Consider the following 24390-nt stretch of genomic DNA (forward strand, 5'->3'; position numbering starts at 1 on the left):
AAACCTTAACGCAAGTAAAGCCGAGTTGAAGCCAGCCACATGTACCAAGTCCCGCGTCAGCTCTGACCTTATCCTACATCTTGTTTGCTCGTCTTTGGAAGGACAGGACGAAACGACGATAAAAGGGTGGTAGACGTAAAATAAAGGGGGAAGAGGCGGTTGGCAGGACGCGTATGTGTTTGTAGTGCGTGAGGCCGAAGGTAGGCCGTATATACATATTATATTATATACGTTAGAACGAAGCAACTGTCGCCGCCCCCGACCCAGACGCTCCTTATGCCGGAGATACCAGTCGTATATATATATATATAATACACGGTGTTCGGGAGTAGAGGAGCGAAAATGGGCCAAAAATTCCTCGCCAATAGGTAGATGTTACACTTATCGATATAAAATATACGCTTTTGGCCTTTTCTCGTGGCACCACATTGACCTGATTTGAGATTTCCAAACTAAAATTGCCGAAGACAGATGAAAGCGATAATTCTTCATTGAAACATCAAAAGCAAAATATGATGACAATAATTGCTACCGTGGTGTACACTATAGGCCAGATTGAGAGAGCACCTCTGTACTATGATCCAGCCCTTAGGGGGCAAGCTCTTCACTCTCTCTCTCTCTCTCTCTCTCTTGGGCATAAAAACCCAGCAGCAGAGGTTGCAGCAGTGCCTCCACGAAGCCACGAGAGAGAGAGAGAGAGTATAATACTTTGCTATCTTCTCGTATATATGTACCTTGTGTGCCTCCGCAAGTATACGGCACTGGTGTATAGCGACAACGGAATGTATATATAAATCAGCACCCTGTGTGCACTGTATACTTATCCAGCTTATACCTATATACGTGTCTCTCTCTCGATCCTCTCTTGCGCTACACTTTGGTTACGTACCTCCGGTGGAATGCCAGAGGCTCTCCTTCTTCTTCTTCTTCTTCTTCTTCTTTCCATACTCCTTTTTTTTTTCTCTCTTTCTTTCTCTTTCTCTCCTTGTGCCTGTATGTCCGAGAAACTGCGCCGTTGTGTCCCTCTTTTTCGTCCCGACGAATAAGTATCTCGGCCGGTGTCTCTTTCTCTGCAGGCTGTTGTGTGCCGGCGACACGTCTCTCTTTCTCTCTCGCAACAGGTTCTCAACGAGAGCGAAAATTTACAAAATTAAGTGCATATACCTATACACGCACTTCGCTCCTTCTCTCTTGCATACACATATAATATGTTCTCCCTCTTTTTGTCCTTTTATTCGTCTACTGTACCTCATTCGTTTGCCAATGTTCCGCAAGACTGCACTGTAAGAACTCGACCCCATGTATATATACATATGTACGTCTTATGGGGAAAGTCATAATGTGTTGACTTGATTTTGACGATAAATCGTGCTCTCGTGTCTTGATCTACTAGCACCTTGTGGTGTATAACAATTTGCGCGCAATGTCGATTGTTTCTATAATCATACGTTTGATTGGACTTTGTTTTTCCTCTCGCGTATGCAATTAATATGTTGGCTTTGTCATCCAAACATGTTGAACTATGTTTATGTGTATGGTGAAAACAAATTTCAACATGAATTTGGAAAACGATAATCTCGTTGATCTCACGATGTGTATTGTTTCAAATGATTCATTTGAAGATCAAAGGGGGAAAAAGAGAGGCGTGTGCGCCCGCACTTGTTATCTTATCTCCTCGTCGTGACAAAAGAGATTTCATTAACCCCGTGACCATCGGCGACGGACACTCTTATATATACGTGTACTTTTTTTATTTCTTTGGTTTTTACGCTTCGACTAGCGATTTTTAATTTTTGTTTGCTTTCGATTCCTTTTATCTTTTGTTTGTTCACATACTAGTCACATGCACATATTTTATACGCGCATTTGGACACTTTTTGACTGTGATTAAACGACCGATTATGAGAATAAAAAAAAAAAAAGTAAAACAGTTTTAAAAAATGCATATTGATTTTACAGAGTTGCGTATGAAACTTTTTTTGTAGTCGTCTCTTTTCGAGATGTCGCATACGTAACTCTGGACCTGCACCCCCTCGACTTTTTTTTCCCCAACTTGGCGAGGCTGATTCTCGAAATCCCAAATTTGGTAGACTTGTTCCTCGTACGAAATCCGTTCGGGCTAATTCTTTTGATGAATGTTAAAACGAAATAGAAGGTCTAACAATATTTAGAATACACCCTTACTTGCTGCTCATGCACGATACCCTCGAGAGCAAAAAAAAAAAAAAAAAAATCTCTTCGGACAACGTCCCGATCCCCCGTTCATGTTCGCTTACAGCGCTCATACTACCAGCCCGAGAAATCAGGGGTGAAAGTCTCTCTCTCGACGATGCACGCCCACCCCCTTTTGCAGTCCATGTACCCGGAGGAGGAGGAGGAACCTACTTATCTCGCTCCGGGAGCTTAAACGCACACCCGACGAGCACACTAGACTGCCTCGGTCTTTTCACACCTCAATCAATCCCCCTGTATACCCGACCCGCCCACGCGTACATGCTGGGGTTAAGAAGGGGATACACGGGCCTGCGAGTGGATGGATCTTTGTGTGTTTGCGATTCTCTTGTTCGCGCGGTGCGCTTTTGCAAAAGCCCGTGCAATGCCGGGGGGGTTGGAAGACGACACATGCGAGGATGATTATGCGTGTGTAAGAGTATACGTGCAAATTATTTAGAGACCCGTGTCTCTCTTTGCAACGCACGTGAGGGATTCCGTGTGAAACTATATTTTTTTTCTAAAGGTATTTTACTTATTGATTGTTGGTGATAAAATAAATTGGTGTGACGGTGACGATCCAAATTTTGAGGGTTTAGAGATCTGATGGTAATACTGACCGGTGATATTGACAAAGCGAGGACAAAGGAGATCACGGTCATTGATCAACGCAGCTTATTGTGTAGAAACTAAACTAGTATTGTTTTTTTTTTTTTTTTATTTATTGAATAAGGTTATCGGTAAATTGCTTCGAGCAACTAAGTCGATGGGATTTCGGATGCTGTGGTCAAAATATCGATCAGACAGCCCAGCACGCGCATACGCACAGCAGGATGTTAAAGTACAAGCAAATATATTTCTCTCAGTTGTAGATTTACGAGTATGAGTTATTTTAATCGTTACAGTTAAGTCCTTGATCGATTTCCTGTATTGTAATTGACAAAAAAAGTCAAGCCTATCGATACCTTTGGGATTAAATTCACAGTTATGAAGGATTCGCACGAAATATTCTTTGTGGTTTCCGTAAAGATTTTTGTACGTCCAAACGTTGCCATCGCCACTTCGAGGACAATCAAATCAGAACTTTGTACCTATAAACATCCAATCACTACGCATAGGATATGCACGCGACGAAGTTGCGAACGTAAAGTCCGGAACCTTTCTAACCCAATCCACGAGTATTCAATAAACGGGCGTTCCCTTTGAAAAACATTGTCCAAACAATGATTCGTATATATATAATATAGTATCCAATGCACATATACGGAGCTCGGGCGCTATTATACCAACTGCTGCGTGAACCATGAATGAGCCTCTCGAGTCGGTCGCGCGCGAGAAAAGTGCAAAAAAGCGCGCTCGACACATTCCTCGCTAATCGACGCCGTCCAACCGATTTGACGTCACTCTCGCCACGCGCCCAACCCCACCCACACACACATGTATAAATTCTCTCGGTCTCTCGTTGACGCACTCACAGAAAACCTACGTCGTATATGAGTCGTATCCCCCGATGGGTGGGTGCAAAGCCAGACGGTCGGACGGCGCGTGCGCGACCGATAACCCCGACACCGTCCCGTTCCGATGTTATTGTCGGCACCACCAGCAGCTTGAAATTCCGGCTGCGCTGGCCCCGTTGGAGTGAGTATATACTGTAAAGGGGTGCGACTGCGTCTCCTCTTTTCCACACAACGTGACGTAGACAGAGAAGGGGGGGGGAGGAGAAGAGGTGGCGTTAAGGGAGGGCGTTGAATCCGAGGCTGGATCTAACGTTAGGGGGGGGGGCACGTGTCTCTCTCCTCCTTTTTTTCCCTTTTTCTGCGCCATTTATACCGTGTTGTTTTATTTTATTTTATTTTCTCCACTTTTACCACCGCGCGTGGCTGAATTTAACGGACAACGTGGTAGCCGTCTCATTCATATCGCGCGCGTATAATAATATGCTTGTACATACACGCCACTTACCTCGTTTGGCTCTTTATATAATATATTATTACATCCACAGCCACTCGAAGCGCTTTGTCGATCATATGTCCAAATAGGTATTATCATTGGATCGAAAAGAAAAACAAAAGATCCTCACCACCTCCCCCTTACGCGCAGAGAGTAGTCGTTCACGCGTGTGTTAGGTATGAAGCGAAAATGATCGCGCATGGGGAAACTTCAGAGCGCAGGATCGCGCGCAATCTCTCCTCTGACCGGCCCCGGCGTCGATAACCAAAAGCCCACGGGAGCGCGAGAGGGAAGGGGGAGAGCTTCCATCTCCGTCCGGACGTACCCACCTTTGCGTCACACGATCAATCCCACCTTCCCCCCCCCCTTCTCCGATCCACCATGAAAATATATCACATGGAATATCCGAGAGCATCTTTTTACCCGAGCTCGCGGAGATTATCCAACAAAGTAAAAAAAAATGTGTTATCGGTGCTGATACAATAGCAGCCAAAAATTATGGTACACATTTTTCCGACTTTTGCTCCGCAAAGAGGCAGAAACTGATACATATATATGGGGGGAAAAGAGGCGGCGGCGCCAGGACACACCGGCTGGCGCTATAGTTATACTGCGTGTGTATGTATGATGTGTGTGGGTGCGAGAGAGTATACGGCATCGATCGGCCGCCCGGCGTATCTTCGTTCGCGCGTGGCGCCCCACCGGACCATCCCCTGCGAGCGCGAAAGAGGAAGGCCAGAGACTCTGCCGTCATCGTCGTTGCTCCCAGTATACGTATACACTTTGTCCTTTTGCTTACCTTCTGGATGCTCCTGCTGCTTCGTGATGCAACAACGTTATATATTCATTTGGCAGAGCTCACGTACATACATATATAAAAGCTGCTTCTTCGCTTATACAATTACCCTCACGGTGCGCGTCGCATCATGTATATTATGTGTACTACGTAGGGTCTCTCACGATTCTACCCCTTTATTATTATTTTTTTTTCCAATCTCATCTCTGCTTACACCCATCGCAGAAATAAAAAAAAAAAAAAGGCTACCGTACGTACTTGTGGGGACGGGATGAATATTATACGTCACGTCGAAAGATCATTAGTCAATTTTGTATCTTCGCGTTAATATGCTTGACGGCTGAAAAATTATGTATACATACAAATAGGGAATACCATCGTGCTACTCCCAACATTTGGTGGTGTAGAGGTTTTTTTTTTTTTTTTTTTTTCAGCATAAAATTTCTCGACTGCTAAAGAATATGAATATACATCACATGAAACACTTGTAGTATGGGATTCAAACGACTTTGGCTACGTTGTTGATCAAGGTGTATAATATATGCTCCTTCGAACGATATCCAGATGTCATTTTTCCGCCAATTGGTATCACCTCGGATCTGAGGTCAAAGATGAACCGATCGTGTGCGTTGATAATCTCGAGTCCACAGGTCGATGAAACGTATAGCTATAGTAACGTAAAAACTAAAAAAGGACCATAAATATGGTGATTTCAATAAAACAATCCCCGAACTAATTAATATCCCGTCGATATCTTAAAAAACGCTTCAGATGATTGTTGTTTCGATCGATTTTGTGCGGACCTCGCCGTGTATACGCAACCGTAACGTAATTCAATTAGGCCAATCGGCGTCGCGCCCCGTTCTGCTCTCTCTCCCTGGTTCGCTTCCTTCCATCTCTCAATTTTACCTCCGGGCGTTCGGTATATTACATAGTACGGCCCGGCGAAGAAACAAATCGAATCGCCCACCAACACTTGCACCCCTCCTCTGAGCCTATATACACATATCTGTACGCGTGGACTAAAGCTCGAGAGAGAGAGGGGGGGGGAGGTTTGCGTTTTATACAGATGCTCGCATCATTTCAGCTGTTCCGACGTGGATGTCAACGTTTACTCTTTTCATTAGGGCCACCCATTAGGTGAGCGATTGCGTTATTTACCGGGATAACGTAGTACAATATATATTGGTACGGCGACCATCTGTGTCTTAAACACCAAATGCTATACTATAATCGGAATCCCGTTACAGCGGAATGGGGATGGACTGTTTTTGTTTTTGTTTTTTTTTTACAATTGCCAATTCAGTGGATAAAAACTTTTGTTTTTGGGACTCGTATATATGCATTTTCGTTGGTCAATTCATTCGGAATGATGTAAACGTGGCAAATCCGGCGTGCACGCAAACAGCAAGGAACTTGAAACATCAAGGGTACCTCCTCCTCTCTGCATCCGAGAATGACGATTATCTGCATTGCTGCTACCAAAGACGGCGGGAGCGCCCCTTTTTTTTTTTATCAGTCCCGTCACTATAGTTGGTGGAGCCTAGGAAAAAAAAAAAAAAAATAAAGAGAGAGACAATTGCGCACGTCACAGAGAGAGAGAGAGAGAGGGTCGTTGGCGACAAATTTACGTATAGCCCACGACGACATTCCCCCTTTTTTCTTTCTCTCAGCGAGGGGGGAAGGGGGACCTTAAAATCAATAGCTCTCTTTTCTCTCTCTTTCTCTGTGAGTATACATATGTAAGTGCCCCCCCCCCAGCCCTTGTCTCCCTCTCTCTCTCTCTTGTTTCTGGCGGTGCATGTGCTTACACTTTAGGTACCGAGCACACCTAATATACTTACTCACAATTCTTCATATTGGCGATTGTGTTTTTCCTTTCTCTTGTAACCCATAATATGTTGATACCAAGTATATTGTGTGATAGTACCAAATGCTCCCTAAACCACCACACACGAGATGATAACACTCGATCGTGATGCATCAATTAACGGTACGCAACACAGGGACGAGGCAACGCAAGCTTATGGATCCAAGCCAGCCTGGTCTGCAGCTCAATTAACAAATTAATCTATCCCCGATCGGCGCGGCGGTGTATACTTAATAGGCCGACGCACAGCAACAACGACGAATAAGTCGTCGCCCCCCCCACCTCCCCCTTTTTCTTTTTGTCGAGCGCGCGTGCTCCCCTTTTTTTGGGGGGGGGAAGAGTATATATAGCGTCTGCGACGCGTGCATGGACGAGCGCAACGACCCGCACGGCTTCTCGAATTTCGGGTGAGTATAGTAGACCACGGGGCCCACGGTGGTGTATCCTTGCCGGCGCGCATATAATATGAAGCAAAGGGGCCAATGAGATTTTTCGTGGAAGCGGCGGTGCAGCAGCAGCCCTTTTTTTTACTACCTCCCCAGCATTCGCGTCTGGGACCATGCAGTGATGACGCGAGAGGGAGAGAGACGGTGAAGAGCGTGTCTGACTCGCACTACTGCAGGCTTGCAGTGACGATGGGGGGGGGGGGGCGAAAATCATCCACAAGCACCGAAGAGCAGAAACGTCGTCCTCTTACTTACGCTCCTTTGGGGGAAAAAAAAAAAAAAAAACCTCGGTGGGCTTCTTTTCCTCCCCGTCGCCTCAGGCAGCAAAAGGGCGGGTGGAATGAAAAGCCGCGAAACGATCGTCGGGGGATGATAATAATAGCCAAGGAAATGACAACAACTCGACGAAGAGTAATGAGACTTTTGGTGCTTCGGTGCGATGCCCAATACGTATAACCTCTGCAACGTTAAGGGAGGAAGAAAAATGATGAGATAGTGGGTGAGCAGCGCTAACCCCTTTTGCGGTACTGTACACTGAGCAACCCAATTCTTTGAATCAAAGAAAATTTCTTTACCCTCATATTCCGTTAAATATTTTCTTATGAGTAAAAAAATATAAGTTAATTGAAAATAATATTTTATTAAATTAAAATTGCACGAAATGTTTTTTTGGATCGACTAAATTTTTTTGAATTAAAAGAAAATATTTAACGGAATGAGAGTAAAGAAATTTTCTTTGTTTCAAAGAATTGGGTTGCTAAGTGTACGAGTACAATGTATATGTACATGCAAATGGAAAAAAGCAAAAAAAAGGAGCAAAAGGAGGGAGTCGGGAGAATAAGAAGGAGGACAAGGTGAAGCGAGAAGGGTAGTAGGCGCCGACGAGGAGTCTCTCTTTCTCTGCGGTGTGTATTGATCAGTAGCTGACAGCAGGCAGGCCCGTAGAACGCACCCTTTCGCCCGTACTATACGCGTCATCTCGTCCTCGTCGTCCTCATCGCTCCTTCTTCTTTTCTTCTTATATGCTCTTTTTTCTCGTATCCCTTGAATTCATATTTTCTTTTTTATTTATTTTTGCTCGCTCGTTTGCTAATCGATAAACTCACGTTAGTGCACTCTAATTGACGGAGCTGCTGTTGGGTGGGAATAAAATTAAAATAAAATCTTCGCAGCAAGTCAAAATATGGGAAAACTATGATACGTTGTTAACGCCTTATATACTTATATATGCATCGTTATTATAGGTAATTGAATTGTTATACTAGTATGTCCACTGCTTGGATTTAATTTTTTTTTTTTTTTTTTTTTAAGGAGAGGAGTTGCACTAGGATCGTTGGTAACGATATATCTGCCGGAAGCGTCTCGGGTTAAGTTGATTAGCTAAATTTTTAATATTTTTTTTCACCTTCTGTATAAAAATTGACGTTCAAAGGGTCATTTGTGTCCATCGCATTAAACTTGGGGCGAGTCGGGGTATCAAAAATTGGCAGTATACCTATGAATTCTGGCTTATGCACAAGCGTTCATACTAATTTCGATTTGTCATACATATAATCCGGGTTATTATATCCTATATCAGAAAAGTGAATTTTTTATATTTTCACTTGTTGCTCCTACAGAAACTTGATTTTTTTCGTGCATGACCGTGATGTCCTGTAATTAACTTCACTTTGTTTGAAGTTTTATATTTCTCGACACATGAAATGTTGTACAGCAATTATTATTTTCATTATTATTTGCATGATTAACATTTATTTAATCAACCATGCAATCGGTGAATGAATACATATGACGTCGTCCATCCATTTACATATCTTTTTATACGTGTTCAGTGTATCAAAAGTTTAAAAAAAAAAAACCCTTGCCAATTTAGGATATTAATGACTCTTATGAAAGTAGTACAGTATATAATATACCAATAACGCTAATTAAATCAATGCAAAAAAAACAAGTCAAAGCTCTTCTCTTGTCAAAACACTGCACGTACAAAAGCACTGAAGCGTACACCGCTAATTTTTCGCTCGCGTGTAAAATGAAGCTTGCTCTGAAATAAAGAAAGCGTAAAGATTGAAATAACCCATAATAATATTGGAGGAAAATTACCAGCGCTGTCTCTCTCTCGCAGTCGAGCGCATCGCGTATGTAAATTGATCACCTTTTTGTTGCTGCCTACTTGTTCTTTTCTTTTAAAATCCATAAAATATATCCCGAGCATCGATTCGCGCGCAATTTACGACACGACCGTTGTTTCCCGCGTGCAAAAATATATTCCTCTCCTCGGGCAAACGGTGCGGGTGTATACACGGTGTATCGTGCGTACACCGCGCAAAACGCGTTCAATATTCCGTAGATCGATCGAGTTAAAGGGTTTATGAGGCGTCCGAACTTTATTTGTGAGTTTTAGCTGATGGTCGTGTGTATTTTACGCAAGTGCAAGTGCAGCCGTTGAAAAGACAATAGAGCATCAGATAACCGACTCGTGCAACATCCGTATAATACCCCGGAGTGATCGTAATCGTTGAGGCTAGTTAACTCTCGCCGACGATGTTTGTGTGTGTTATACATCAACACTATACAGCTAGTGAAGGGGAAACGTATAAGAATAATGGCACTGTCACCTGTGCTCGGGTGATGCGATGAAAAATTAATCAACGAGTCGATGCGCTCACCAAACACGCGCTCGTTTGCATGACAAGCTTGTATATAATATATACGTGTGTAAGATCCCAATCGATGGAATATTTACGATATTACACGTACACCTGTAGTATCTATGTGTAATTTTGGGTGTAAGATAGTCAACCGACTCTCTTTTGTATCCTTGAATGTATTCGTTGCTTGTACAGTGGAGGCCATTTAATTCGTTGAGCGGAAAGTATAAAATTGACCAATGATAGAGGTTATGTGATCGAATCGGCCAATGGGAATTAAATGTTTGAATTTCCCGCTCAACGAATTAAACGGCTTCTTTTTTACTTCTATCGTGGGCGGCTAAAAAAGCTTTATAGGTAGTACATACGAGACAATGCTCGTGCTTTTGACCGTTCCAAAGACTTATTAAAGTTCCATGTTTTTCCCTAAAATCGTAAGCTTTTTCTTCATTTCTTAATATTTAATTTTGGAAGTAATGAATAATCAATAATGGTCCTTATACAAAATAATAATAATAACCCTTTCCGTGATACAACGTGTATAGCTCTTATTTTTTCGCGCTCGCGTCTTTGCATTACCCTGGAAATTCGTACCTGTCGTTCCAACAACTTGTTGTCTTAACATTTAACGTGTCCTTCTTCCTTTTTTTCTTCCTGCACCGTTTCTACGCTTTTTCGCTATTTATTTATCTCGAGCTTGTGAAAAATTTAAGTGTAAACTTGTCCAATAAATTCCATTCGAGACGTTTCTTTTTTACACAATTCATAAGACCAGGCTGTGGCTAAAAATTTTTGCATCAAGAACGTCAACTTCAAAGAATTTTCCCTTTAAATTTGAAAGGTTCATTTTGTCTTGTGCATTAGCGATGTTTATTGTTATTATTGTATTCTAGTACCGAACAGAGGGTTTTAATTACTTGAAATATTTTCGAGAAAAATGATAAATAACGGGTACGATTTCATACAAATCATAATATATTATTATTTATGTCCAAAACCAATGAAATCAATACAAGTTATTAATAATAATAAAAAAAAAAGAAAAAAGAAAAAATGTAAATCCGACATAAAAATTAACTCATTCACCACACGTAATCTCCCTCTCGTGTCATCATCCTTATTAATAAAATACACACCTGTCCCACACACGCGTAATAACCGGATCATCGCGAGTAAAAATGTGAAAAGTACCATACCCGCACACACTACCTCGCACCCCTTATCACTACCTAAGATCTACTACCCCCCCTCTCTCTCTCACTTCTCTCGTCCTCCAGTGCACACGCGATGTGTTTATACGCCCGATGATTACCTCCCTCCTGCAAATGCGTCACATACAACGCACCGAGAGGCGATCCAATTGTCGTCGGTCCGTCGCCGAAAATAACCATTGGCAACTTGACGCGCGAACTATAGGTATACTGTGTGGTTGCTCATACACGTTCTCGCGCCTAACACGTTGTTGTGGACGGTTGCGGACGCGCCAAAAGAAGGGGGAAGAGACACAGCGCGATAACTGCGTGCACGTGTGCGCTTTGCATCGCACGCGAGTTTGACGTTTGAGATTTTTGCGCGTTCATATAGAGGGTGAGAACGCGCGTTTCGGAAAACGTTACAATTTGTTGTTGTTGTTTTTTTTTTTTTTTTCCCTGTTTTGTTAACAATTTATAATACCTACGATGTATTATAATGAGTATTTAAATTTTCTTAGGCAATCGTGTGCGAAGGAGCTTTCGACGTAAAAATGGCCGAATCTGGCAAAGTGTGATTCGTCGAGAAATAATTTGCGCTTTATCGCTCGTAAAGACCTACAAAGTGTAAATCCTAGTGATTCTGAATATGAAATGACATAAACAACTCGTACACACTTATAATATATTGCGCAATATGTTGAGTGTTTTTTTTTTTTAAAGGTAGTATATGTTTGAATATCACTTTTGAGATACCGATATGCGATCGATATGTACCAATGTTGCAAAATTGTAGCCAATAGTTGTCAATATCATGTAAATTAATAAACATAGAATGATTGATTCAACAAGTGTTGTATGTATTTTTATTTACTTTTTTCTCTCTATTTGAATGTGACGAATAGTCGTGATTTATTTTATTTTATTTTTTTTTTCTCAAAGGGACATTTTAATGTTCTAAAAATCCTGGAATAGCGCTAGTATATGTTAATAATGTTTTTCATGGCATTATATTTTGTAAAGGGCAATTAGCCCGTTGATGTTATTGAATGAATAAATAATAAAAGAAAGGAAGGAGGTAATGACGAATTGGTAAACGATGGAAATGATCGACAGGCGGACCTCTGCGGCATAAAATGGAGGAAGCTGGTCTGGGGCGAGACGACGGGCGGGGGCTTCGGGAACAGCGGGCTGCTCGAGGACCCGGTGCTGGCGAGTTTCTCGCGTTGCCTGGCCGGCGACATACTCTGCGTTTGGCGGCGGGTGTCCGCCGCCCAGGCCAACAGCCAAGGGCACAACGCCGCTGCCAACGCCTCGGCCAACATCTTCGACCTGAACGCCATAGCGCCGTCGCCGGCTCCGCCGCCCCTGTCCCTCCAGGCGGCCAAGGAGCTCTGGATATTCTGGTACGGCGAGGAACCCGATCTCTCGGGCTTCGTGTCGCCCGAGCTCGTCGCTTGTGGTGAGTTTTTTTTTTTTTTTTCTTCTTTCTTTTCTCATACTTATATATATACATGCTTACTTGAGCCATTTTACATTACCATGTATATATATAGTTTACTTTACTCACGAGCTTTTGGAAATTGAAAACATTTTTTTCAAGCACAACTTCCGAAGCAAAATGCACCTTCGGGAATGTAGAAAAATTTGTGAGCTTGAATTAAGTGTATTAATATTTCGCGAGATTCATCAATAACAGTTGTTTTTTTTGAGTCTCAATTTGTTTCCCTCTGTCCAAGGTATGCAAAATTCTTGTTTTTTACAATTTGAATAAACTTTTTTATAATATTAAAATTCAACATTTCAAACTCCTTTTACGAAGATACTGTACCTGAAGCTCACTTCATTAGAAAAAACATCTATTTGGAGTAAAAATTTTACAATAATTCGAAAAATGCCATATTTTCTGCTAATTTTCGATTAAAGGACTTCAACATATAGTGCAATGATGAATGACTGTAACCATAACGTAGAACAGCTTATTAAAAAAAAAAAAAAACTCTTTCAGTTTCCAAGTACTCGTAGAAACGGCGTGGACATACCGATGCTGTTCTGTTTATAAGTATAACGTCATAGCAGCCATTGATAGTCCCTAATCTCGGTAATATGCTCACCCGATCGCGCGAACAATGAACCCTGCGCCCAGTATGTAACTTCCGGTTTCTCAAAATTTCTTCCGTCGCCCGTGATTTTTTTTTTTTCCCATTGGACCCCACACCAAAATATCCTAAATGAAAAAAAAAACCTCGCTGATAAGTAAAAAAAAAAAAAAAAATTAAAAAGCCCTGCACGCAAAGAAAGTGGGCGAACGCCGTGCAGGAAAAGATAGAGGAAAAAAAAAAAAAGAAACATCAAACAGGAAGGCGAGAGCGAAAGAGAATAGCTCAGCAGCAAAGAGTCTCTTCCTCGCCACTCGCTCGTCGTCGCGAGTCTCGGCTCTTTCTCTCGAGGAGGTCGCTGAACTGAACCAAGTCGTCGGCTCGCGCGCGCTCTCCCGCGAAAGACGAAGAGAGAGAAACACCCCCCTCCCCGCGCGCCATCCTCTCTTCTCTCACGTTTTTTGTTACGCGCAGTGGCAACACACGAGAGCGTATATACACTTACCGATTGCGGAACTGCCGGTTGAACCGTTAAGCCTAAAAAGAGAGCCACTCCGCGCACCGCTCGTATATAAGTACGTGCGTGCACACGCGTGCAAGGCGAATATGTGCTTCACTTGCGTTATTGTTGTTGCGCAGGTATACTTTCTGTTGTAGAGCATCTTGCGTTGTTTTTTTTTTTTTTCCTTCCATCCGAGCGATATATAGACTTTATGCTGTCATTTGTGTATTTTTGAGGGTATCGAGCGACAACTCTGTGTTTTCATGCATACGATTGAAACTTGTGGATAAGAAGAAGAAAAAAAAAAAAAAACAAAAAAAAAACGAAAGAAATCACGTTTTATCATCGTTTACGCGTGAAAGAGAAAAAAAAAAGAAACACCATTGACGGGGGCTACCAACGAATCATCGCTTTAGCAGCTATGCTGTTTCGTTATCCTGTGTCAACTAGCGATGAACAAAAACCGCCAAAAATCCAAGTTTCAAGCGCGCAGTGATGAAACGAAGCGCGGAACCGGGAGTTCTAGAAACGCCGAGAACCCGCGGCGAGGAGATTTCTCCGTGCGCCATCATCATCATCATCAGCAGCAGTAGCGGTAAAGAGGAAAAAAAAAGAAGAGAGAGAGAGAAAAAAATCCGAGGGAAAGCGCGGGAGCGAACTATATATATATATACACGGAGTGCGCCTAATTCGCGGTGCATCGTCTCGGCTGTTTTGCCGCGCTACTTGGTACAGAGGCGCGCGCGCAGCGAAGGAAATATTGCACTGCTTCGCCACCGCGACAATTGACGCGAGCTCGCAATTTTAGTCCCCCCTGTGCAAGTACACCTATACATCCAAAGGGGGAGTATGCACCGAGTACATTGTTCACCTAATCATTCAGAGAGAATGTATAAGCAGGAGCGTCCACCGATCAACTGTTACCCTGGTTGTTTCCCCCCCCCCCCCCTTTAAATCTCTCGCGTATGATAAAGTTTTCAGTCCTAATCCTGTGTGTTTATAAATGAAAATACTCGTACCTTTTTTTTCACGCCGACGCAAGAGTGTATACCCACGCTCGAGAGCTTAAATTGATTTAAATAAAAACAAAGCGTCCACCGCTTCTTAACGCCATACGATCCAATTGTTTCATTTGTAACGCGACTTGGCGTGCTCGTTAATTTCGGCCACTCCCTGAACTCTGCTCGATTAGAATTCAGGGACGCACTTTAATTCCTTTAGAAATCCCGGTGGTATAAAAGATCTGTAACGGGGCTGTTTTTTGTTTTCATACCGCCTCTTTGGAACAATCAAATCAACAACAAAGAACCAAGACCGCACTCGGTTCATTCAATTTTATACCTAATATATTCGTAAGGAAAGAGCTGATGATAGTGTTGATCGGAAAAGCCGGCTAGTTGAAACCGATGTAAAAATTCAAAATAACCGAAGCTCGTCATCGATCGAGAGGGACGGCGTGTCGCTTTTATATAGGATCCGCTTGAATCACCTCTTCGCGTAGCACGTGTTGCGGATCATCCAAAGACATAATACATGAATCGATCGCAAACGTTTTTTTTTTTTTTTCATTCACGTTGCACAGATGATGGTTTTTCATTATCGACCATCTTTTTTTTTTCCTTCTTTCACACAATATATTGACCTAAAAAACCCTCACTGCGTAAAGTAACGAAGAACCGACGTCGTCGCACCACATGATAATATTCGATATAATACCTATAGAGTTATACACTTGCCTGAGTAACGAAAATTAACACAAAAAAGCCATTGTTCCTAGCACCCAAAATACACACAATATCATCTTCGAAAAAATCGCCGGTAGGTATCTCAACGATCAAATCATCTGAAGGGACGTGGTGGGCGAAAGCTCGACAGACGCTTGCGTACGATTAAAACAGCGTTGGAGGGGGGTGGGCGGGGAGGGTCTTCGTCGCGCATCAAACCCCAAAAGTCCAAAAACGCGCGCACGCGCCGTCGCCCGGTGACACCCAAACACACGTATGCACGTGTGTATAATATAAATATAGGTACGTCGTGTCGGTGGAGGAGGAAGAAGGGTTGGGATGGTAATCGTTGCGGCGTGGGGTATAATATATATATGCTCTCTCGCTCACCGCGCGCCGCTTGAAACCGGTGTCTGCATTAGGTGTACATTTCCCCCGGACGTCATCGACCTTCCGATGCCAGAACGTATATGCGCAACCAACAACCCCTTTATCCCACTCCTTGAACATGTAACGTAGCATACATTATATTATCACCAACTTATATCCCCGTGGCTATACCTTATACACTGTACGTACGCTCCGAAAGAGCGCGTGTCCTTGGGTACATAATATGTATATATGTACGCAAAAGGGTGATTGGTAGGTATGTAGATTTACAGATATAGTGGACATATTTTAAGTATAGCTAAAAGGGGGATAAGGCGCGCGTGTGCACTTCTCCTGTTGACGTCAATGGTGGGGGAAAAGATCGGGTGGACGGGACGGACGAGGGCTATCCCATCACCATCTCAATAACTCATTACAGAGGAATCTCGGGAAAATCACAGGGGGGTTGTTGAAATTTTGTTGATTATTACGGGATTTTGTTGGCCTCCTCAGTTAAAGTAGTCCCGGGTGGCTTGGAATTTTTTATAGTTTGAGCTCCCAGGGGATTGGTCGATTTTACCATTTCGAGTTGGATGTCAATGTTTTGTTTCTTTAATTACTTCATTAAATTACGTGGTTTTCAAGGTGCAGGATATAATATATAAATATCAAGAGTTTCCAGGACAAATTTCAAAACTCATTGGACACGCGTATTGTAAATGAGAGTTATTTTTTCTTCATACGTCGATCATAATCTGCTTTATTATTATTGTTATTTTTTTTTCTCCATAGCTTGAAACTCCCACTCTATTGTCACGCAGCTGCAATATTTGTCGAAAATTGTTATTAAATCGTTACATCGACGAAACATATAACCGTTTCTGCACAGTTGATCACTGCATAAACATTTTAATGTCGGGCATACAATATTTTTACAATAAACATCATCGTAGTGATCCATCGGTTATACATCCGATATGCATCATATTTATTGTAACACATCCCAGGGAAAGATCAACAAGTCATATTTCTCTCTACTCTACGTAGGTATATACAGAACCTGTAGAATGAGGATGTATCGCATCTCGGGCATGACGTATACAAGGGGTTTGTCTTCAAAAATGTATATATAGGTACAGTACCACCCCGGGGTCCCAAAGACCGTATCATTTTATCCATAACATTACACGAATCAAATGTATTATATATAGATGTATGCTGCCGCGATCGAGATCAAAAGAGAAAAAATCGGAAAAAATCGTCGAGTATAAGAGAGAATTTTATATAACATAGTGCAATATGGTACAACAAAAAGCTGCTGATGGCGAGGCAAGTGGGTCATTGTCACCATGGGTGTATATACCTGATGTGTATACGTAGGCGAGGCGGCGTCGACGCCGTCGTGACTCGGAATTTTCTCGAGCGCGCATACACACATCGATACAATAATATGTTGTCCATATACCTCTCGTATCACCGTCACACCATCTTGTATTATTATTATTATACCTATACTCCTATTCGTTTAATCTGTATTATACGTAGGTTATACACACTACGTGTAGGGTATATTATATTCTATTGTAGTATTGTTCAATACATATGTTCGAGCGTAGCAATAAAAGAATCTATACCCTCTTCAGATATATTCGGCGTTGTCAACGAGTTGGCACGCCATTGTTTGTGTATGTGCGCGAACGTGCAGATAAGGTTTTTTTTTTTTTTTTTTTTTTTGCAACGTCATCACCATTGCCTGTGTACCATAATTTTCGATGCAAATGATTAAACACACGCACTTACTCATGTCTCGCTATTGTTTGGCTTGGATGATGGAAGATTTTTGCAAAAACGTGTCGCTATGTGCATGCAAATAAGCAATTTTTTTCCCCCTCCTTTGTTTTATTTCATGAGATATGGCTTAAAAATCAAAGTTAACTGGGTCACGTGGCTTGAAGTTGCGGCCGAGCGAGTGCGTGTACTGTATAGGTATGTAGTACTAAAATGTAGTGCGACACGTGAAATTGAGAAAAGTAACATAAACGACGGATTAATTGGAATGTTTTTTTTATTCATACGACCTTACAATTGGAAATATGATCAATTGAGAAGGTAGGTGCATATTCACGTTTAGTGTAAGGATTACAAGGACTTTGGTTGAATAGCATAGAGATATCGGTGCTCACTATACGTTCACCCGTACCCTTTAATTATAAACAATTCACATGTTTGTACCTTGTATCTATACACAAAATTTAAAAAAAATTAAAAAAAATTTTTTCGAAAGATACAATACGAAGTAAACAAGTAAATCATCCACACGCCCCACACACGGCTGCTGATGCCGGCACCGTATCGGCGCAACAAAGCCTAAATAATACAGGAGTCGTAACGTATATAGACCATCAGGAGGGCGCTCCGCGATTCCAAACTGAACTGGAGCGTTGCCAAGGCGACGCTCCCGATCCTGCGCCCCGATCCAGCCACCGGATCTCCCTTCCTATCCTTCGCCCGCGCGTGCACGATGTTTTCCACGGGAAATCTCGGCAACACCTGCTTTTCCTCCTCCTCTCTTACCTTGACTACTTCGATCGGTTCGCCACTGCCCCATACCCCCTCCCCCCTCCTCTTCTTCGATCGATCGAATAACGTCTCTGGTATACCAAAAATTAACAATGCTCGTGCTTGCGTCCCCCCGATTCACCCCTTTCTTAAAAAATCGAACTTTCTGTTTCCTTGCTCCCAAACAAAATCCGATCGAACGACGCGAAACCCAACGAACGAACGCGTTCGCGGAGGGGCCGAAACAGCCAGAGAGAGAGAGAGAGAGAGAGAGAGGTAGAGGCCACCGGTATACACACCCACACGCGCAGTAAGCGCCGGGGGAACCCCAGAAGTGGGGTGCAGCCGGCTACTCCTCCCTCCGTATGTTGCGCTACACGTGCGCGCACTCATGTACAACACCCGTGGACGCGCGAAAAAAAGAAAAAAAAAAACATACGTATTAAATGAAATATGGTCGCGGGTAGGAGGGGCGCGCCGGCGTTCCTTATCGATCCCTGCCGCCGAACACGTGTTTATTTTTCCACTCGCGCGATGTTGCGCATGTATGTATACATATCGGCCGGCCAACTTCGCCCGGCGACCGAGAGCTGAAGTTCTGCGCATGCGCCCCTGAGCTTTCTCGGAAATCGAGCTTGCGATTACATATTTATATAGGTGTACCTACAACGCTTTTGGATTACTTGGATTAAACTCGATTTGGGCGGTATGGGTCAATGTGTTTTATCAAATAGGTGTATGTATGTGAGCGTACGGTTGGAACACCCGAGCTGAAATTTTATCTGTACGACAATAGTATGGGATTCCCCCTTTTTTTTACGAGTCCGATTTTGGAAGGGGTAAGACGAGCGTATAGTGTTGCATGATTATGTATTTCCTTTTGTTTTTTCTTCGGAAGGGGCACGATCGGTTCGAGCTTTCGGTGCTCGGCGAGGGTGTCTTATAACCGGCTTATCCGATCACAGGGAGAAGCACGTGCACCATTCTCGAATTTTTTTTTTTTTTTTTTTTTTTTTAATTGACAATAGTTTGTGTACGTGGTGATATTTTTCAAAAGCAACAATGAATGAAGAGGGTTATACCCCTACCTATACTCAAAAACGTATAGTGAAAAGTACAGATAGTGGACGTTGAAAAGTTATTGTTGCGCTTGAAAAAAAGCTATCTTTGAAAATGTATTCCTTAGGCGTTGTGATTTTAAACTAATTTGACCTCGATCGCCGTCGCCCAGATTATACGAAATCGGGTGTAACGCCAAAAAGATAATGATGGCGATGATCACAAAGTCGTTGGAGCAAATAACCGAATCAGAGAGCAAACAACAGCCGCCGGGTGATGGTGCATGGGCCGCAATCGCGCAATGAACTCGTCATATCTCTCCCTCCTGAGCCTTGATAGAACCCCCCTCCGACCCGCCTCCAGCGATGCAAATCCGCGCACGACCCTCTGCTCGTCGACGCGCGCGCGTTTATATTATACACATGTACCATTATGATAATGCCATTAGTTTTGCATTTTCGGATATTTTCTGCCTTGTGCCGCATCGCAGTGCCCGCACCCTCGGCCCTGCGTGTATAAACACCGGGAACTGGTTTCATTGGATTTCCTGATTGACGTTTTTCAACGTCTGCTCAATGCGGCGGTGCTAAAGTCCATTTTCCGTGCTTCAATTGTTAATCACGAATACAATATTGAATTCAAAACATTATAGTTGGATTCCCTTGATAATATATGATGTTATTTCGTTATTCCAAACGTAAATTGTATGGTAGATGTTTGTGGCACGCGGGGAGTACCTGAAAAAAGTTCAAACCTCTCCCGCCCCTCTTTTAATTAAAAAACTGATTTATTCAAAAATCTTGAAAATCATATCGCAAGAAACTTCATCGCGCGCGGGTTTATTTACTCTATATTCGTACAGGAGTGCGAAGGTTGATTGGTAATAACAAAAAGGAAAAATATCGATGGAAGGAGAAAGAGATATGGGATGGCGCGACAAAAGGGTTGAATTGGATAGGGCAGTTCGGAGTCTTCTGCCATGTGATAGCTGTGGAGTGTGCTTTTGTGTATATTGAACAGTTAAAACGAGTGGGCCTGGAGATGAAATAACGTATAGTCAAGGTTTCCCCTTTCTCTAGCCTTACGAGTTCAAAAAAAAAAAATTCACATCACTTGCCGTATAATTGCGCCTATACGGAGGATGTACAGACTGTGCTCTACCCCTTTTTTCTATCTCCGAGTATTTGAATTCACTTAATGAGGGAAGTTGAGTCGTTGTAATTAATTATTATTGATTAATTTAGAATGGTTATTAGGGAAAAAAAAAAAAAAATGGTTATTCAGGGTTCCTACAGATCCCGGAAACCTAGGAAACTAGTAAAACTCCGGAAATCAATAGTATAGGATCATCAAAAAGTTTAAGGTCTATGATCATATTATATGTCATGATTAAACGCATTATTTGTTTATCAATTTATCGTCACCATCGCCATGTAAATCATAAGCATCAAATTATCACTATCTGTAGAAATTTAATTATTCTTAAATGAAAATTTCATACACCTCGGGAAATGTAGATCGAAAAAACTCTGTCATTTATACTGCTCTCTTGATTCTCATTCCTTATTCGAATATTTGATCATGAACGATGTAAATGACCTGAGTGAATTTTTTGAGAAATCCGGTCGCTTATACCACGCCATCGGCAGGAAAAATACGAGGTAGTACCGTCTCCGGGTACGAAATCCACGGTTATTTTTCTCACCGTGGGCGCAAAGCGTGGAAAGCCTCGCACGCGCCGAAAAAGTCTCTTTCGAGCCATTAAAATTTTCCAACGCAGCTCCGCGTGGTCCTTGCAAGCCACACTTTTTCCAAATACCTTAGAGCGCGAAAACAGCAAAACCCTCGACCAACAAAACTTTGGCAATAACCGCTCGCAGCAATTTTTCCCGACGAGCGTCGAAAAACCCGGTGGGACAAGAATTATTTCCGGGAAAAACGGTCCCAGCCAAGCTTCGCCTCTCCCCGAAGCTCTTGAAATGCACCCACGAGCCTCCGTGGAAACTTTTTCCACGCATCGTTACGGGTATATATGAGTATATACATAGTGCGCGTGCAGTGCCATTTTTGGCCATGGGTGTACCAATCTTTCTTTTTCTTTTTCCCCCCTCTGATTTCCAAGCTCGCATACACACCACCGAGCGATCTTTTGTGCAGCCTGAGATACTTGTGGCATATCCTTGCTTTTGAAAACAACTAACTACATATCTCTAAATTACAACTCTCAAACGGTGCATACTACCCAATGGTATATTCATATGGCGCGAGGGACTGATGGGAGTGTACCTAGTACCTATATACTATATCGCACAAGCGTGTCAATCATCCAATACATTGCGCGGACGAGGTATGTTTTTCTTTTTTTACCCTCAGCGGTGCAAAGATTGTAACTTTGAGGGCGTGGAGTGGGTGGCATTGAACTTGGCCCACCGAGTGTCTATTGTACGTATATAAGATGTACTCATGCAAGTATGAGATAAAAGAACAGCATCGGTATGTGTGACAATGCGCCTGGACAAAAAAAAATGAAAAAAAAAAAAACAATGATGGTTTTTTTTTTTTTTTTTTTCGTATTAATTTGTTTTGTTTCTTACAGAGAGCGAGCAGGGCTCCTGGGAAAGCGGATTGTCGTACGAGTGCAGGTCACTGCTGTTCAAGGCGCTGCACAATCTAATGGAGCGTTGCTTGCTGTCCCGTGACTTTGTGCGGATCGGCAAGTGGTTCGTTCAACCGTACGATGGCTACGAGAAGCACCGATGCTCGAAGTGGGTTTCATTGCTTATTCCCCACCCTCCACTCCTCCTCTTCTGTTCTTATATACCTATAGTTGTGTGTATAAGTAAAATGTTTAAAATGTCGAAATATTTCAGTAGCCATCTGTCGTTCTCGTTTGCGTTTTTCGTGCACGGCGAGAGCACGGTGTGCGCGAGCGTCGACGTCAGGCAGCATCCGGCTGTCAGGCATCTCACGAGGGCTTGCTTGCAACGTACCCAGACAACGCAGTCGCCGGTCAAAGGTGAGTTTTTTTTTTTTTTTTTTTTTTTTTTTCCATATAGGAGGAAGAAAAAAAAATATACCAGTTTTTTTTTTTTTTTTTTTTGAGATACAATGCACGATCGTTTGCCAGTTTTTTTATTTTCTCCCCCCGGTCGTTTTGGTAATTGATTGTACTTAAATGGTTTTTCTTTACATTTTCCTACTGTTGTATTCGCAAGACAAGCCGTTTCAATTATGTATTTTTGTAACGATGGATTCATACAATCCATCGAAACAGTGCAACTTGTAATATGTAACTGGTGTTTTTCTTTTTTTAATTTTTTTTTTTTATACATGTTCAGCTACGTGAGTTACAATTACACCACAGCAGAGTTGAAATTACATATTTCATTTGGCTTAGAAATAATGAACCAAGCTTTACTTTCTTAATTTCTCATTGTACAGTGTTATTCCGTGCAAGGAATTTTAATTCCAAACAATCGATACCCCCATACTTTATGTTTGTAACCACAGACAAATGATAAAAATTTCGTTTTCCTCGATACCTGCAGTGATCCTCGCTCCGTACGGCCTGGCGGGCACGCTGACGGGCCAAGTGGCTCGCCTGGACTCTCAATTGCTGGACGAGTGGAAGCACTTTTACCCGATAAACAGCTCGTGCCTCGAGCCCGGGCTACCAGCTTTGGTAGAGGTCCTCGTCGGCGGGGTCCGGATGCGCTACCCATCCTGCTACGTCCTCGTCACGGACATGGACGAGAATCCCGTGACGGCATCGTCGACGGCCACGGGATCGACGACAACGACGACAACGACGACGACGACGAGCAGCCCGCATTGCAGTCCGGCGATGCAGCACCAGTCCCCGACACCACCGCCGGCCCCCTGCATCGAGATAACCTTGCCTCTGTCGCCGCCCACGAGTCCCGCGAGCTACGAGCATCCGTTGTCGATGCAGCGCGACCTGGGACCCAGCACCGAGCTGCCCGAGCGCGTCTGGGCCGAGTCCATCGTTGGCGCTCGGACACCAGTCGTCAGTCCGCATCACAAGCCAACCACGACGACGACGACGGTCGAGCCACCGGAGCATATACTCGGCAGTTGGAACTTTGTCGATCCTACCCTCAAGTCTTCCTGCTGCTGCTGCTGCTCGTCCAAGTAAGTACATATGGTGCGCCGCCGGACACTTTCACCGGCGAATCTTTGTATAGGTCTTGTTGTATACTGTCCTCTCAATCTTTTACTTTTACTTTTGTTCGCTGTTGCTGTTATTATTATTATTATTATTATTATTATTATTATTATTATTATTATCATTTTTAGGTATTCTATACAGTTATAAGATACGTTTTGGTATGCACGAGGTTGCAGACCCCGAGTTTGCGAACGTGACTCTTTTTCTTTTTTTTCTTTTTTTTTTGTTTATTCATTTTCATGTTTCGTTGTTTTGCATTTCTTTGGAGTTAGTAGTTGATTTGGTGCGATACGGTGGTTCCGAGGCATTAGAAGTTCAACCGACGGAACCTCCTTTGTGACTGATAATTTATTTATTACTATTATTATATTATTTTTTTGTTTCTGTCAGTGAATCGGAAAAAAATTTTACAAAACCTTTTTACTCCAGCCAAATGAACTTGGATAGCTCTCTCTCCTTTGCGGGGAAAACGCGTAGTTGGAGAAAATTGCTAGTGGCATGCACAACAGGGACAACAACACGTCTACTTATTGCAGTTCTTTGAATTTTTTTACCTTTTTTGTCATTTTAATTAGAAATACTTCGTTCTATCATTATCTTCATTTGGTTCGTTGGATATCTATAGAATGCAGCTTACAAATGCTTATGTACAAGTATAGTATTTCCATGTACGTTAATTATTATCGACCCTGTAAAGGTATATTCTGTATTACTCTCATATTTAACTTATTAAAGGAAAGAAAAAAAAGATTGTCTCAATGTATATGCATTTATA

At 42.7% G+C, this 24390-nt stretch overlaps 1 protein-coding gene across 4 annotated transcripts in view; it reads left to right on the plus strand.

Moving 5' to 3' along the window:
• The window catches only part of skd (mediator complex subunit skuld), a 62926-nt gene that overhangs the window by 24990 nt on the left and 13546 nt on the right, over positions 1-24390 (plus strand). For 2 of the 4 annotated variants that reach the window (XM_089590166.1, XM_089590168.1), the window contains exons 2-5: positions 12231-12576; positions 22023-22191; positions 22297-22442; positions 22975-23578. In XM_089590166.1, the coding sequence (XP_089446292.1) occupies positions 12231-12576; positions 22023-22191; positions 22297-22442; positions 22975-23578 (1265 nt within the window). The remainder of the gene's footprint in view (positions 1-12230; positions 12577-22022; positions 22192-22296; positions 22443-22974; positions 23579-24390) is intronic. The other 2 variants (XM_089590169.1, XM_089590167.1) reach the window with 2 other exon arrangements.

This window comes from Copidosoma floridanum, unplaced genomic scaffold, assembly GCF_036245765.1.
Source record: "Copidosoma floridanum isolate Cflo_tuat_1 unplaced genomic scaffold, Cflo_Japanese_pri ptg000012l, whole genome shotgun sequence".
Classification (NCBI taxonomy): Eukaryota; Metazoa; Arthropoda; class Insecta; order Hymenoptera; family Encyrtidae; genus Copidosoma; species Copidosoma floridanum.